The 17,958-nt window shown below is 37.1% G+C and overlaps 1 protein-coding gene across 1 annotated transcript in view; it reads left to right on the top strand.

Moving 5' to 3' along the window:
- DEPDC1B (DEP domain containing 1B) overlaps positions 1 to 15,231 on the top strand; it is a 96,396-nt gene extending 81,165 nt beyond the window's left edge. The window contains exons 8-11 of the mRNA XM_066375530.1: positions 8,211 to 8,377; positions 9,913 to 10,089; positions 12,582 to 12,767; positions 14,319 to 15,231. Of these exons, the coding sequence (XP_066231627.1) occupies positions 8,211 to 8,377; positions 9,913 to 10,089; positions 12,582 to 12,767; positions 14,319 to 14,480 (692 nt within the window). The 3' untranslated portion in view covers positions 14,481 to 15,231. The remainder of the gene's footprint in view (positions 1 to 8,210; positions 8,378 to 9,912; positions 10,090 to 12,581; positions 12,768 to 14,318) is intronic.
- Positions 15,232 to 17,958: the final 2,727 nt, after the last annotated feature.

Here is a 17,958-nt window from a genome sequence, read left to right as displayed (position 1 = left end):
CTAGAGTGGCTTTGGTCGGGGCAGAGCGATGCCCCGGAGGGGCAGAGCATCGCCCCCTGGTGGGCAGAGCGTCATCCCTGGTGGGCGTGCCGGGTGGATCCCGGTCGGGCGCATGCAGGAGTCTGTCTGACTGTCTCTCCCCGTTTCCAGCTTCAGAAAAATACAAAAAAAACCCCCCAAAACCCCCCCCAAAACCCCAAAATAACCAACCTAGGAATAAACATAAGAAAGAGTGTAAAGGACCTGTATAATGAAAACTACAAAGCATTGTTAAAGGAAATTGAAAAAGACACAATGAAATGGAAAAATGTTCCTTGTTCTTGGATAAGAAGAATAAATATAGTTAAAATCACCATATTACCCAAAGCAATATACAAATTTAATGCAATTCCCATCAAATTCCAATGTCATTTTTTAAAGGAATGGAACAAAAAATCATCAGGTTTATATGGAACTATAAAATACCCAGAATAGGCCCTGGCTGGTTGGCTCAGCGGTAAAGCTTTGGCCTGGCCTATGGAAGTCCTGGGTTCAATTCCCTGTCAGGGTACACAGGAGAAGTGCCCATCTGCTTCTCTATCCTTCTCCCTCTCCTTCCTTTCTCTCTGTTTTCCACTCCCACAGCCAAGGCTCCATTGGAACAAAGTTGGCCCGGGCACTGAGGATGGCTCCATCTCCTCCGCCTCAGGAGTTAGAATGGCTCCAGCTGCAACAGAGCAACACCCTAGATGGGCAGAGCATCACCCCCTGGTGTGCATGCTGGGTAAATCCCGATCGAGTGCATGCGGGAGTTTGTCTGACTGCCTCCCTGCTTCTAACTTCGGAAATATACTAAAAGCAAGCAAAAAACCCCCCAAACAGCCAAAGTAATCCTAAGGAAAAAAACGAAGCTGGAGGTATTACAATACCTGACTTCAAATTATACTACAGTACCATGATAATCAAAACATCAGGGTATTGGCAGAAAAATAGACAGACTAATGGAAGACAATATAGCCCAGAAATAAAACCACATATATATGGTGAAATCATCTTTGATAAAGGATCCAAAAACACACAATGGAGAACAGAAAGCCTCTTCAACAAATGGTGCTGGGAAAAATGGAGAGCCACATGCAAAAGAATGAAACTCGGCTACAGTTTGTCTCCTTGTACCAAAGTTAATTCAAAATGGATCAAAGACCTAAATATAAGATCTGAAACACTAAATTACATAGAAGAAAACATAGGTACTAAACTCATGGACCTTGGCCATAAAGAACATTTTATAAATTTGACTTCAATGGTAAGGCAAAGATAAATGAATGTGCCTACATCAGACTAAGAAGCTTTTGCATAGCAAAAGAAACTGACAACAAAACAGACAGCCAGCTAAATGGGAGATGATATTTTCAAACAACAGCTCTGATAAGGGCCTAATTCCAAAATATGCAAGGAACTCACAAAACTTAATAAACAAGCAAACAATCCAATAAAAAAAATAGGAAGAGGACTTGAACAGAGACTTCTTCCAGGAAGAAATACAAATGGCCAATAGATATATGAAAAGATGCTCATCTTCACTAGCTATTAGAGAAATGCAAATCAAAACTATAATGAGATACCACCTCATACCTGTTAGATTAGCTATTATCAACAAGACAGGTAATAACAAGTGTTGGAGAGGCTGTGGAGAAAAAGGAACCCTCATTCACTGTTGGTGGGAATGTAAAGTAATACAACCATTATGGAAGAAAGTATAGTGGTTCCTCAAAAAATTAAGTGTAGAACTACCATATGGCCCAGCAATCCCTCTATGGGGTATATACCCCCAAAATTCAAAAACATTTGTACGTAAAGACACATGCACCTCATGTTCATCACAGCATTGTTCACAGTGCCCAAGACACTGAAACAACCTAAAAGTCCTTCAATAAAAGATTGGATAAAGAAGACTTGTTACATACATATGTACTATGGAATACTACTCAGCCATAAGAAATGATGACAAGGATCATTTACAACAACATGGATGGACCTTGATAACATTATACTGAGTGAAATAAGTAAATCAGAAAAAACTAATAAGTATGATTCCATACAAAGGTGGGACACAAAATTGAGACTGATGGACATGAATAAGAGTGCAGTGGTTACCAAGGAGAAGGGAAAGGACGGGAGGGTAGGGGCATAAAGAAAACCAAATAAAAGGTGAAGGAGGACAATTTGACTTAGATGATAGGTGTACAACATAATCAAATGCCAAAATGATCTGGAAATGATTTCTCTGAATCTATGTACTTTAGTTCAGTAGTCCTCAACCCCCCGGGCTGCGGACCGGTACCGGTCTGTGGGCCATTGGTACCGGTCCACAGTGAAAGAATAAATAACTTACATTATTTCCGTTTTATTTATATTTAAGTCTGAACGATGTTTTATTTTTAAAAAATGACCAGATTCCCTCTGTTACATCCGTCTAAGACTCACTCTTGACTCTTGTCTCGGTCACGTGATACATTTATCTGTCTCACCATAAAGGCTGGTCCGTGAAAATATTTTCTGACATTAAACTGGTCCGTGGCCCAAAAAAGGTTGGAGACCACTGCTCTAGTTGATCAATGTCACCCCTATAAAATTAATTTGTGTGTCTCATGAAATCTTTCTATATCTTTCTATCACAAAGAGATTCTGTATTTCTAAGATTTTTAAGGTTTTGTTTCATGTTTAGGTCTCTAAATTCTTTTTTATTAATGTTTTTAATATGTGTTAGAATACATATTAAATCTCTAGGGTAATACACCCCAAATATATGTATTCAATAGACAGAGAGAGATAGAGACAGAGAAAGGGACAGGTAGGGCCAGACAGGAAGGGAGAGAGATGAGAAGCATCAGTTCGATGCAGCTCCTTAGTTGTTCACTGACTGCTTTTTCATATGTGCCTTGACCAGGGGGCTACAGCAGAGCAAGTGACTCCTTGCTCAAGCCAGAGACCTTGGGCTTCAAGCCAGCGACCTTTGGGCTCAAGCCAGAGACCATGGGTTCATGTCTATGATACCATGCTCAAGCCAACAACTTCATGCTAAAGCCAGTGACCTTGCTCTCAAGACAGGAGAGCCCACGTTCAAGAGGGTGACCTTGAAGTTTTGAACCTGGGTCCTCTGCTTCCCAGTTTGATACTCTATCCACTGTGCCACCACCTGGTCAGGTTGTATTGATTTTTTAAATTTAGTGGGTGCCATTTGTTAATAGGATCATATAGGTTTCAAGTGTACATTTCTATGTTACATGATCTGTATATTGCATTGTGTTTCCACCATCCAAAGTCAAATTATCTTCTGTCACCATATATTTAGCCTCTTTTACCTCCCCCACCTCCTTTTCTCTGGTAACTACCATACTGTTGTCTGTGTCTATGAGTTTCAGTTTTATATCCCACATATGAATGAAATCTTATGGTTTTAGGTTTTTCTGATTGACTTATTTCACTTAGCATACTATTCTTCTTTTTTTCTGGGGTTTTTTTTTTTTTCTTTCATTTTTTCGAAGCTGGAAACGGGGAGGCAGTCAGACAGACTCCCGCATGCGCCCGACCGGGATCCACCTGGCATGCCCACCAGGGGGCGATGCTCTGCCCCTCTAGGGCATTGCTCTGTTGCATCCAGAGCCATTCTAGCGCCTGAGGCAGAGGCCACAGAGCCATCCTCAGCGCCCAGGCCATCTTTGCTCCAATGGAGCCACAGCTGTGGGAGGGGAAGAGAGAGACAGAGAGGAAGGAGAGGGGGAGGAGTGGAGAAGCAGATGGGCGCTTCTCCTGTGTGCCCTGGCCGGGAATCGAACCCGGGACTCCTGCACGCCAGGCCAACGCTCTACCACTGAACCAACCGGCCAGAGCCTAGCATACTATTCTTAAGATCTATCCATGTTATCACAAATTGCAGTATTTCATCTTTTCTTATGGCTGATTTGTATTCCATATATACCCTTAACTAATTTATTTTAAATTAACTTTATTTGAGGTATAATTAGCATAAAATTAAACTGCCATTTTAAGTACAGTTTGTTGAGTTGGTCAAATTATACTGGTCAGTTTCAATGAATATATAGATCAGTCCATTATTGTTAAAGACTCTCATGCTCTTTTAGTCAGTCCCCACCCCATCACTGCACCAGACAACTAGCAATGCTTTCTATCTGGAAGGATTAGGTGGTGGTTGTTTTTTTAGTGTTTCATACAAGTGTAATTATAATTATACAGTATGTATTTTGTATCTGGCTTCTTTTGCTCAGTTAGTCTTTTTGAACCTTGTAAAGGTTATTACATGTTTGTTACATTGAATATTTTGATGCATGGATAGTCCACAATTTATTTGTTCATTCACCTATTAAGGGACATGTACAATTGTTTTCAGTCATGGGCTATTATGAATAAAGCTGTTATGAACATCCATGTATAAGATTTTATGTGAATATATGTCTTCTTTTAGGAAAATAGCCAGAAGTGTAATTGTTGGATCATATCATAAATGCATGTTTACTTTTATATGAGAGTGACAAGCTATTTTCCAAAAAAGGTGTGTTGCTTTACATTGTATCAATGATACTTGAGTGTTCCAGTAGCACTGCATTTTTTTCAACACTTGACATTATTAGTCTTTTAAAGTATAGCCACTTCATTGAGTGTGTAATGGTATATCTATTTGGTTTAAATTTGCATTTTTCTGATGACTAGTAATGTTGGATGGATGTCTGTATGCTCAATGGCCATTCATATATCTTCTCTTGTAAAATATTATTGAAATTTTCTACTCATTTTTTATTGCCTGTTATTTCTCTTATTATTAAGTTGTAAGAGTTATTTGCATGTTCTCCATGTAAGTCCTTTGTTAACTATATGTATTGTAAAATTTCCCCCCGGATTATGGTTTTCGTTTTCTTAACAATGTCTTTTAAAAAGCAAAAATGTTTAATTTTGATGAAGGTACCATAGTTTTATCATTTTCATATATGGTTGATGCTTTTTTGTGTCTCAAATTTTTGCCCACCTTTTAATAATATAGTATTTCACATATACTGTTACTACTTTGCTATGATATTGTTTCATTTTTTCCCCTCTTACCTTTTGTGTTATTGTTTCATATATTTTAGTCCTACCTATGTTTTTTAACAACATGTTACAAACCCTGCTATGCATTGTTACTGGTTTTTCTTTAAACGGACTTTTTTTCTTCAAAGAATGTAAGAAATTAAAACAAGTTTTATCTACCCACATGTTAATCTTTTCTGGTATTCCTCATTCCTTTGTTTAGATCCAGATTTTCATCTGGTATCATTTTCCTTTTGCTTGAAAAGGATCCTTAACATCTTTTATAGTATAAGTCTATTGGAAAATAAATTTTCTTTTTTGGTAGGGGAGGTAGGGGACTCCGAAAAGTTTTTGTTTTGACTTATTTCTGAAAGATATTTTCAATAGATGTAGAATTACAAGTTCAAGTTTTTGTCCTTTCAGCACTTTAAAGATGTCAGTCCCTTGTTTTCTGGCTTATATATCTTCCAATGAACAGTCTATGGTAATTCCTTATTTTTGTTCCTTGGTACATAATTTCTTTTTTTCCTCTGACTGCTGTTAAGGTTTTCTTTAACACTGATTTTTAGAAATTTAATTATAATGTGCCTTTATGTAGTTTTCTTTGTGTTTATTGTGCTTTGATTCATTGGATTTCTTTGATCTTTTCATGTATAGCTTTCATCAAATTTGGAAACTTTGGGGCCATTATTTCTTCAAATATTTTTTCTACACCTCTTTCCTTCCCCTTTTCTAATTACACATATATTAGATCACTTGACCTTTTTCCACAAGTTGCTGCAGCTCTGTTTACTGCCACCCCCACTTTTTTTTCACTCTTTGCTTTTGTTTTGGCTATATATTACTGTGTATTTAAGTTTAAAAAAATTTTTGCAATGTTTAATCTGTTGTGGTTCTCATCTAGTAAATATTTGAGGCTTAGTATTTTTCATCCCTAGAAGATCCATTTGGTTCTGTTAATATTTTCCATTTCTCTCCTCACTGTGTTCATATTTCTTTTTAAATATATAGACATAGAATACCTATGAATGTGTAATGTGTTGTTCTGCTGATTTCTTTATCTGTCATTTCTGAATTACTTTTTACTCTGGCAGCTGTATGGAGAATAGATTGTAAGTGGGTAACAAGGAGGAAGGAAGATGCAAGGTTCAGATAAAGTAGCAGTTGGAACTGATGAGAACTAATTTAATTCTAGATTTATTTCTCCATAGGCATTCTACTTTTTCCATGAAGCCTTCTCTCACATTAGCCCACATATCTGTTGTTTTCCTATTATAAGCGAGTCCAATTTCACCTTATTATGTTTCATGTATATGTTGATATATTACCCAGAATCCTCCAGTGGCTTCTCAGGTCACTTATGAGAAAACCTGAAGTTGTTGTTGATAATCTACAAGGTTCTGTGTGCCTCTAGGCTTCCTCTCTATCCTCATTTTTGACTTGAATATTCATTACACACCACTCTGTCTTCACACTGGACTCATTGCTGTTCCATAAACACTTCAAACATACTCCCACATCAAAATCTTTATAATTGATATTTTCTCCGCCTTGAAAATTTTTCTCTTTGATATTTCCCTGGCTTACTGTTTCCTTTAGATGACTGCTCGAGTGTCACTTCCTTAGAATGAGACCTTTCCTGAAACACTGGAAATGTTTTCCCATCACACCCCAGCTTCTATCCTCTTTTATTTTTCTGCACAGCATTTTTCTACCTCACATCATGTTTCTATATCTCTTTGCTTATTATCTGCTGGGAAGGGAGCTCCATGAGATCAGACAGGATTTTATTTATTCCCCATTGTATCCTTTCTAAAACAATTCCTGGAATATAGGTAGGTCTTAACATTTGTTAGATAAATGAAAGAATGAATTAAAATATCATAAGCCTTTTTTCTTTTCATGGATTTGATTATGTAGAATTGAAAGCAGGTCTGTATAGATGGTAATGATAATAAGCAGCAATATTTCTGGTGAAATTTAGGATCTAAACGTAGTATATAAAGTTTCTTCCTCCTGTCCCCTTTTTCTCCCATGCTCATCCATTGCCTTTGGCATCAAACTCAAGCTCCTTAATCTGGTTTTCAAGGCTTTCTAAGATCTCATCCCCGCTGATATTTTTAACTTTGCTTCTGCTGCATTCATAGTGAGTGATTTATAGTTCCTCTAATATACCCCTTGCAGATGTCTCTTGCAGCACCTCTTACTTTTACATTTTGTCATTTACTTTTCATGGCTCTCTTCTCACAGTGTGTGTGCTCTTCAAAGGAAGGAACTTGTCATAGTTTTGTAATTCCAGAACCTAGCATAGTTCCTGGCATATTATACACGGTCAGAAAGGTCAGAAATATTTATGGAATGTAAAAGATGGTTTTGTCTTCAAGTTAGAGACTAGAAATTGGGAACGGCTATATCTGGACCAGTAAATTGGTGGAAGCAGTTTCGTCTCTTTAGTGAACTTGGACTGGCTGTGTCCAGGGACAAGTAGGGATGAGAGTGCACAATATTAGAGTACCCCAATTTTTAGCAAAATCATAGTTGGTGAGGAGGGATGGCATTCACCACAGTTGAATCAGCTCCCTTAACTAAAAAAAAATAAAAAATAAAAGTGTGAGAAAGGGTATTTATTGGACAGGTGTTACTTAGAAAGAAGCAGAGCCATTTGGAGCAACTGACTATGGAACATTAATTCCATTATTTAGTCTGTGAAAATCATGTAATATGGTGATCTGCTCATCATGAAGAAACAATACAAGGGGCAGAATTCAGGGCAACAGTGGCATATTTATGTTGTTCTCAGGTTATCTTGGACCTACTAACAGTGTTAGTGTTAGGGGTTAGGCTCAATCTGACTGCTTTTGGTTCAGTGGTAAAGAATACTATGAAAATTCAGTTATATCTGTCAAAGGTGTGGAGAGGGAAATTACTATATTTGTTCTATATATTTGTCAACATTAGTTGACAGTTCGCATTTTCTGTGCTGAATTGTGAGTGACAGTAAATTTATAATCAGTTGGCCCAGTGTAGTTGAATATGTAAACATATGCTGTATAATTTTAGTAATATGTATTTTGTAAGAATGTAAATATAATAGAGTCAGGTAGGCTATAGGTTTTTAAAGATTAAAATCATTCTTTTTAAATTAGGTTTGTTACAGATAGAGAAAGTGGCCATTGAAGCATTTCAGATTTGCTGCCTTCTTCTGCCACCTGAAAATAGGAGAAAGTTACAGCTGTTGATGAGGATGATGACAAGGATTTGCTTAAATAAGGAGATGCCGCCACTCTGTGATGGCTTTGGCACCCGAACACTGGTAGGTTGATTTCTAACATCTAACATGACTTGAGTTTTGGGAATATAATTCACCTGAGTAAAGTTTGCTAGCTGGGCAGCCAGAGGAAGGCACATGAGGCATGGCTTGGAATCCACCCAGACTGGCGCTGAGCTTTCGGTCTCAGTGTCTGCTCTATCCTGCCTATTGTCAACATGGAGAGAGGGAGGGGTGGACAGAAAGGATAAGTAATCTCTCAAGAAAATAACGCTCTCTCCTCCAGGTCAGAAAGTGTTGCAAAGCCTTTGTTACTGTAACCAGTAGTAAGAAGTAAAATACAGAGTTGGACCAGACAACTCGGAAGCAGAAAAAGAACTTGTATTGTGGTATGATCTAAGGATCCATGAATGAGGGTTTTCTTAAAATATTCTCAGTTTTGCTTAAAAATTAAGTAATTTTGAATTCTACTTTGTAATATCAGTATGTGTTTTAAAATAGGGTTTATGTTTAGAATTCCTTATTAGCTAAATTCTCAATTTCTCTCAGAAAAAGTCTTGGAGTAAAACTGATGTTCTATTGGTATGTGTTTGTTCTCTCCATACTCTGGTGACCCCTGCACCCTGAGTGTCCTCTGGCCCAGTTTTAGAAGTGTAGAGTGAGATCAGAGGAGTACTCAGTGCCCAGAGGGGTGATTCATGACTTTGGGGGGTAGGAGGGCTGAAGGAAAGTTTGCACCTGTTCTCCAGAAGAATTCATGTGTAACATGGCTTCTCTGGAGTCTGTTGTCTCCTGATAAAGAAACTCTATACACATAAATGTGAGCGAAGATAAAGTATCATCTGCTGTGTTGATAAAGTGATGTCTTATTAAACAGAACTACATGCTTATAGGTTTTGAAATAAGATTGTTGGCAATAAAATTAGTTGGGGGGAGTCCATCCAAAGGATAGCATTAAGAATTGTGAACTTAATATGAATTCTGTGGAAACAGCTGCTATAATATTTTTTATATTTCTGCTTACCATGAAGAATCTTATCACTTAATGCACTTCCTGTAAAGTGTCATGATTTTCTTCAATGGTGACAGTCAAATGTACATTCAGAGTCCTAGAAGAAATATCAACCAAGAAAGTGTATAGTGCCTAAAGCACACAGACTGTGGTAGTAGATTTTTTAAAAATCATGAAATTAGGGTATCATCAGACTGAATGGATATAAAGTACACTGAACTTAGAAGTGCTACAAGTCATGGTGGTAATGATAATTTTCAGAATTTGTTTAAATATATGTATTTAAAACCACCTGTGAAAGGGGGTTAAAAGCTATTCAAACATTGCTGCTAGTGTCTGTGAAATGGGATGCACATTCTGTTCATGCTGATTAATGAGAAAATCAGCCTACCTGAGATGACCAGGTGTGGCCAGTGTCCAGTGAGGATGTGTGCCCTGTGCTGTGGGCCATTTCTGACTAGTCACGTTTGCTTATTATAAATTAGATTGCACTTAAGTTAGAGTAGGAAAAAGAAATTTCATCTGTATTAATTTAAAACCTCTGCCTTTTAAAATTTTTTATTTTTAGATGATTCAGACATTTTCCCGTTGCATCTTGTGTTCCAAGGATGAAGTAGACCTGGATGAGTTATTAGCTGCTAGGTTGGTGACATTTCTGATGGACAATTATGAAGAGATTCTGAAAGTCCCTCTGACCTTGCAGACTTCCATAGAGGAGCGTGTGGCTCACCTACGAAGAGTGCAGGTAAAGGAAGTGATGTTATCAAACCCTGTGAAATTGTCAGCAGGAAGTCCTGTAAGCTTGCTAGACTTCTTGGGACTTTATGTTATGAAGATTAAGTGCATTAATATGTACAAAGTGCTTACAACAAGACTTGGCACATAGTAAGCACTACAAGTTTGTTATCATTGAAAATTTGTGTATTGCCTACTTTCTTGTATACATCAATGAAAACTGCATGTTTTGATTGCAAATTCCTTAAATGAATTTGTTCAGAGTCTATATATACTTCCTGATGGAAATGATTTATGTGAATACATGTCTTGATTCTTAATAGCCCTGCAACCTAGATACTGTTAATATTTGTATTTTTTGGATGAGAAAGCTGCTTGTCCAAGGTCACAGAGCCAGGATTCACAGTGATGAATCAGCGTCCAGAATCATGTTCCCAATAACCATGCCATGCCGCCTCACTTTAAGAGGAGCTGTGTGTGGTAGAACAAGAGCCCAGGAACCATAAATATGTGGGTCAAACTCCTGACTCCCCTCTTCCCTGGTTGTGTGGCTCTTGGCGAGTCCCTTACCCTCTCTAGATCTTAGTTTCTCCAAGTATCAAAATGGGCATTGTGAAGTATTTTACAGTATAATACCATGGATTACTGTAAAACCTTTTGCACAAATATCTGACATATGGCAGGTTTTGAAAGGGTGTGTTATTACCAGTATTGTTGTTATTGTTATGTTAAAAGATGGTCCTGAGGTCAGCCATGGCATGCTTGTCTGGTTTGGCTGCTTTTCTGGGCCTAGAGCTGAAACACAACTGAGGCCTAGATGTTATCTCTAGGGCTTAATGCTTAAGCGCTATTCTCTGGTTCTCTCTCTCTTTTTTAAAAGATTTTATTTATTCATTTTAGAGAGGGGAGAGAGAGAGAGAGAGAGAGAGAGAGAGAGAGAAGGGTGGGAGGAGCAGGAAGCATCAACTCCCATATGTTCCTTGACCAGGCAAGCCCAGGGTTTCGAACCAGCGATCTCAGCATTGCAGGTTGATGCTTTATCCACTGTGCCAATTTGTTGCTCCTCTAAGGGGGTCTAAAGCCACATGACTGAGAGAAACGGTCAGGGGATGTCCAAATTCCTTGACAGGCTATATGAAATCAGTGGGTCTAAACCACATGACCAACTAAAGGAGGAAAGGTCACCCTGAGGGAAGGTTGTAGTGGGGTCCTTGTTTTCTCAGTTTTGCCTGTTGCTGGACACCTGGGGTGTTTTGCCCTAGTGGCCTTCTGTGCCCAGCCTATAGTCCTTGCTCTGCTCGTGTCTTTGTAACTGCCTACCACACACTTACTCTTTCACTGTTAGAATTAGTAGAGGTACCGTAGAGCTGTTTGTTGTAGCACTTAGCTCCTCTAGTTCTCTGTTCTCTCACATAGATTACTTATACTTAGCTCCTATGTCATAACGCAGGGGGCAGTGCTTCTTTGAAAATGAACAGTGTTACTGGGATGTTCTGGTGAATTGTTTTGGGGCAGTTTGGGGCTGATTTTGGGATAGGCCAATTGTGAAGTAGGCATTGTTTTTCTCATTTCTTAGGCTCTTGCTGTCACCTACCTAGGACTCACCTTTTATTCTGGCCCTTTCCTGCTTTTCCTGGCCTTCTTGCTTCAAATAAAAAAGAAAGTGTCCTGTGCAGACCTCTTTTCCCATGGCTCTGGTCTGTCTCTTAGGTTGTCTCTGACGGATCTAGGAGACGGATGCTGAGGCATGGAATGTACTTAATGTTAAACCTTCTTGGCAACATTTATTTTTAACTTGTAGCTTCTGGGAAAAAAAATCTTAAGCCAAAGAAGTGAACGTAATAGTAACAATTATATCTACTGCAGAAGAACAACAGGTACTCTGTTTCTGAAAATATGACCCTCTTGGGGGTCATATTCATTAAAATATTTTTAATGAATGTTCATTTATTCATAGGTCTTGGTATCGTTTTTCCTCCTATTTCTCCCTTCTTCCTTTGCCCATGCAGTGTCTGCACATTTGTTGTTTTTATCTGATTCTCACTATTCACACTATTTCCTACATGACAGCTGAGCTAAAGGTGTGCCTCTGTCCATCCACAAGGGAGGGAGGACCAGACTCTTCAGATGGGGGAAGGAACCTGGTAATTCATTGTGTATGTCTGACATCGTCACTGTTTGAATTGCTTTGTGTGAACATGTTCAATTTATGTTTCAATTTCACACCTTATTAATAAAGAGGGATCTTGTTTATTAAAATGGCTCTTGGGTTTAAAAGGTAAAAATTTTCTTTAAACTTGTGGCTTTAAGTGATTTTTTTGAAGTTCTGGAAACACTTTTTAACATGGTTTTAACACGGCGTCCCCCCCCCCCCCCCATCAAATTGAGGAATCAGTGGCATTCCTAGTAGGAGATACACTGTGTTTGATCTGAACGGAGTTTTATAATTTATTTGAAAGTACAGTACACTTCTTTCTTTGACTACTAATCCTTTTGGCTCAGATAAAATACCCAGGAGCTGACATGGATATCACTTTATCTGCTCCATCATTTTGCCGCCAAATCAGTCCAGAGGAGTTTGAATACCAAAGGGCATATGGCTCTCAGGAACCTCTGGCAGCATTGTTGGAGGAAGTCATAACAGATGCCAAACTCTCCAGGAAAGAGAAGAAGAAAAAATTGAAGCAGGTAAAAAGGATATTTTTTAGTCATTTTATTTAAATTTTCTATTGTAATAGATTTCATATGAATCTCATCCTCTGCGATAGCCATTTTGAAAGTATATTGCTTAGTTCATGTATTCCAGAAGTCTCCCTGTTTTACATGGTATGGTCAGTTTCCCACATCTTTATTCGCCAGTGTAGATCTTTTACCATTATTGAACTCTTTATTTATTCTCTAATATTTGTCTTTTATTTTGATATGTGCCATATGATATGAGTTAGTGGAGCAATTACTTTAAATTTAGAAAAGCTATTAAATGAGGACAGATTTCTTTGAAAGGCAAATCAGACTGAATTTAGAAATATAAAATGTCTAGAAATTAAAAGCCTTTTATTTTAGATAGCCAGTATCAAGTTGGTTTCTTGCCTCAAGCATCACTGTTTTTAGTTCCTGTTAGACAACATGGCTTAGGGTTTCAAAGAATAGTCTTCAACATAAAATAGGTTTACTATGACCATTCTTAAAATACTGATCAAAGATTAAATGAATGGTTTTTATTTTTAAAGACTGAATCCTGCATAGCTTGTTTCCTGATCACACCATTCATACAGGATTATACACAGCTCAATGGAGTTCTTGATTCCCAATCATATTTTTCTCAGTAATTTTGTTTGTTTGTTTGTTTCTTTCTTTTTTTTACAGAGAGAGAGAGAGTCAGAGAGTCAGAGAGAGGGACAGACAGACAGGAACAGAGAGATGAGAAGCATCAATCATTAGTTTTTCGTTGCGCATTGCAACACCTTAGTAGTTCATTGATTGCTTTCTCATATGTGCCTTGACCGCGGGCCTTCAGCAGACCAAGTAACCTTTTGCTTGAGCCAGCGACCTTGGGTCCAAGCTGGTGAGCTTTGCTCAAACCAGATGAGCCCGCGCTCAAGCTGGCGACTTTGAGGTCTCGAATTTGGGTCCTCTGCATCCCAGTCCGATGCTCTATCCACTGTGCCACCGCCTGGTCAGGCTTTTCTCAGTAATTTTGAAGAAGAGTTCAGTGGTGAGCAATGAAGAAAACATATTTTGTGTCCCTCTAAGCTGTTTTAATATACTGTATACTCTAATGTTTTCCATTTGGGCAGAAGCCTGTGGGGCTGAGTTGGAGATGCAGGGAAATGATGAAATGTATTTGGAACAAAATATTCTTTAATTGTTTATAACATAAGTTATTTTCAAGTCAGAGTTACTTGTGAACATTTTTAAAGTAATGTTTATTTATTGTTAGCAGGGGGGGAATGTTAAGAAATGGGACTTAAATGAGAAGTTTATTTGAAGATTGGATAAAACTAAAGATGAATTAGATATATAGAAATAATTTAATATAAAGAAGTGAATTTGTGTTGTAAATTTGATTGTGATTTGTTTTCTTCTTTGTTCTCTTTGCTGATGGAAAACAAAAAATGTTAAAACAAAACAAAAACAGTAAAGTTATGGAATCAGAAACTCTTATTTTAAAATTAGATTGCCCAATTTTATTGGCTCTTATCTGCTTTTTTTGGACTCATTGTGGATCTTATTTTTTAGTTTCAAAAATCCTATCCTGAAGTCTACCAAGAACGATTTCCTACACCAGAAAGTGAAGCACTTCTGTTTCCTGAAAAACCAAAAGCCAAACCACAGCTGCTAATATGGGCACTAAAAAACCCCTTCCAACCATTTCAAAGAACAAGAAGTTTTAGGATGTAATACTTCCACAGCCGGTAGAGATCTGTGGTAGTGTTTTGAGTAAATAGGTGGTTTAAAGAGTATGGTAGTGAAAGAAAGAGCAGAAAATACAGACTACTAAAATGTAAATATGATCTGACTTCAAAAAATGTTGAGCTCTTATCAGTATTTTTCTAAACCTCAATGCTATTTTTAAAGTGTACAGAGCAGGTAGACATTAAGAATTTAATATATGGTGGTAATGTTAACCTGTTTATAATTATTGGAAAATTTAAGGGTATTTTTATTTGTTGTTTTTCATGGTGTTTACGAAATAATTGTGTATACATCTTAGTTACTGATGTCTTTGTTACAACCCAGTCTTAGAAATAGAGTATATACTTGAATAAGAAATACACTGAGTATTGTTACTGTGATGCTATTGACTTAAAAGCCAATTATGATATCTTCTGGGTAAATTGTTTTTCATTGTTGCGCAAAGGTTCTTAAATGTCCTGTGTTTTTTATTGGAGATTTGTTAGGTGCTATTACAGATATTACTAAAGCTGGTTCTTTTATAACATATATATTTGTTGATATTTACCTATAAGCAGAGGAGATTTACATATGCCTGCAGTGGTATAATTTTAGTCTTGGCTAAAGATTTGAAAACCACACAGGATAAATTCTTCACTCCTCTTACACATGTGATTCTAAGTCAAATCTTTGTTGTTTCATGAAAACACAAATGAGTTAAGTAAAAGGAGACTGCCTTCTTTATAAATATATTTCCCCCAGCAGATATTTCCTCAAAAGTATATTTCCTCATACTTTTGACAGTAAATAGAATGTAAATAAACACTTTTTAAAAAAATATTGTACTTGGTGTTATTTTTTTTTCTTTTTCTTTTTGGCATGTAATTAAGTTGGAGAGTATCCTCAAATGCTTAATATCATTGCTTTGGCCACTGTTCTCATATTAGTCATTTATTTTTATGATAAAATAAGAAGTGAGGTTTGGGCTCTTGTACTAGCCTTTAGAAGGGTGATTTGTTCATTTCTTTTACTTAGCTTTATGCCTTTGCAAATAGTGGTGCACTTGGATTATGGAGTATCTGGCAGGCTTCTAAGAGCAGCTACCCAAAATGTAAGAGTAAAGCCCGCTAATTGGCACTCTGCCCTTTGTTCTTTTTTTTTTTTTTTAATTTTAATGGGGTGACATTGATAAATCAGCGTACATATGTTCAGAGAAAACATCTCCAGGTTATTTTGACATTTGATTATGTTGTATACCCATCACCCAAAGTCCAATTGTCATCCATCACCTTCTATCTGGTTTTCTTTGTGCCCCTCCCCTCGCCCCCACCCCAGTAACTACCACACTCTTGTCCATGTCACTGAGTCTCATTTTTATGTCCCACCTATGTATGGAATCATATAGTTCTTAGTGTTTTCTGATTTACTTATTTCACTCAGTATAACGTTATCAGGGTCCATCCATGTTGTTGTAAGTGATCCGTATATAAAGACACATGCAGCCCCATGTTCTGCCCTTTGTTCTGATGTTTCTTTGTAATTGGGAACTGCCCCTCTTCTTTAGAAGCAGAATACTCCAACAATTGACTCAGATTTTGCTTACTTAAAAATAGAAAAATGTATTTGTACTGGTTTGAGTACCACCTTACTTTGCAAATATATAAAGTAATGGGAGATTTTGGTGTTTCAGGATTTATTCTCAAAGCTTGGAATTCTTTTGAGAGCAAAGGAATAAGTCTACTTTTTACTCAATTTGCTCTCCAAAGTAGAGTTTATTTTCTTGAGTTTCTTCTCCTATAGCTTGTCTTTGGAAATACATGTTTTCTTTCCCTCCCCTATATATATTACCCCCCTATATATTACTTTTTTAAAAAGCATAACATACTTATGGAGAGATCATAAAACATCACCATCACCCAAGTGTGAAATTAATGAATGAATAATACCAATTTTTCAAAGTGGTTGTACCAATTAACACTCCCATCAGCAGTATATGAGTTCCTTTTGTTTAACATCCTCATGCAAACTTACTATTGTCAGTTTGAATTGTCAATGTGGTAGGTATATAATGGTATATTATATGGTTTTACTTTGCATTATTAACATGATTAAAGACTATTTCCAAATATTTTTTCCACTTTTGTTTAAATTTTAATATCAGCTTATCAAACTAAACACACAGTTGAGATTCTGACTCGGATTATATTAAAGGTATAAATCAATTTGGAGAGAATTGCTATCATTACAGTAGTAAGTCTTCCAGTCCATGAACATAGTTTATACTTTCATTATTTAGAATAAATGATAAAATTATTTAATTTTTTTGTACATATTTTGTTAGTTATTCCTACATACTTGGTATGTTTTAAAATGTTAAGTATTAAAAATTTCAAATATATATAAAAGTAAAGATAATAGTATTTATCCCTAGCTTCAACAGTTACTACTTAACTGATAGGTAGGTGTCTTTATGTTTGATTCTATTATAAATGGGGTTATTTTAAAGTTTCCATTTTCTGTTTTTTGCTTATATAACTGTGTGTGTGTCAGTGTGTGTGTGTGTGTGTGTGTGTGTGTGTGTGTGTGTATTCAGTATATTTTGTGTACTGGTTTTTGTACCAAACAACCTTGCTAGACTTTCCTATTCTAAACATCTAGTGTGGTTATTAAATTTTCTACATGCACTACATGTAAGCAAACGGACTGTTTTTGTTTTTATTTCTGTGGTTGATAGCATCTTAAATGTCTCCAAGACCCCTGCCTCTTGGTACTTAAGCCCTTGTGTAATCTCACCTTGAGTGTGGATTGGACCTCGTGATATATACTTGTAATAAAGTGAATATGGCAAAAGTGATGGGATAGCACTTCTGAGACTAGATTACAAAAAGGCTCTGGCTTCCATCTTGCTTGTGCTCTCTCTCACTCTCTCCCTGGCTTGCTGAGGAAAGCAAGCTGATCTGCTGGGAGCTGGCCAATGGAGAGGACCATCAGGCAAGGGACAGTCTCTTCCCCACAGCCAGTGAAGACATGAGGCCTGCCAACAGCTGTATGAGTGATCTTGAAGGTGGATCTTTTGAGGCTTGCCAATAGCCACATGAGTGATCTTGGAGGTGGAATCTCCTTCAGTCAAGTCTTGAGATAAAGGCGATGTTAGCTGACCCCTTTGATTGCAGCCTGTGAGAGGCCCAAAGCCAGAGGACTCTAAGCTGTGTTTGGATTTCAAACCCACAGAAACGATGAGATAATAAATATTTGTTGCTTTAAGTTACTTAATTCTGGGATAATTTGTTATGAAGTGATAAGTACGATATACTTTCCAATAGTTATTTCTTCCCTCCCTCTTGCTACCTTTATTTTTTTTTATCATTATGAAATGTCACTATTTCTTGTATTTGTTTGCAATATTTCAGTACACTTATCTTTTAGTTGTGTCCCTTATACACAGCATGTAGTTGGATTATTTTTTTAAGAAACCACAATCTTT

Source organism: Saccopteryx leptura, chromosome 1 (genome assembly GCF_036850995.1).
Source record: "Saccopteryx leptura isolate mSacLep1 chromosome 1, mSacLep1_pri_phased_curated, whole genome shotgun sequence".
Taxonomy (NCBI): Eukaryota; Metazoa; Chordata; class Mammalia; order Chiroptera; family Emballonuridae; genus Saccopteryx; species Saccopteryx leptura.
The sequence above is the reverse complement of the archived record's forward strand: the minus strand, read 5'-3'. Positions and strand labels throughout refer to the sequence as shown.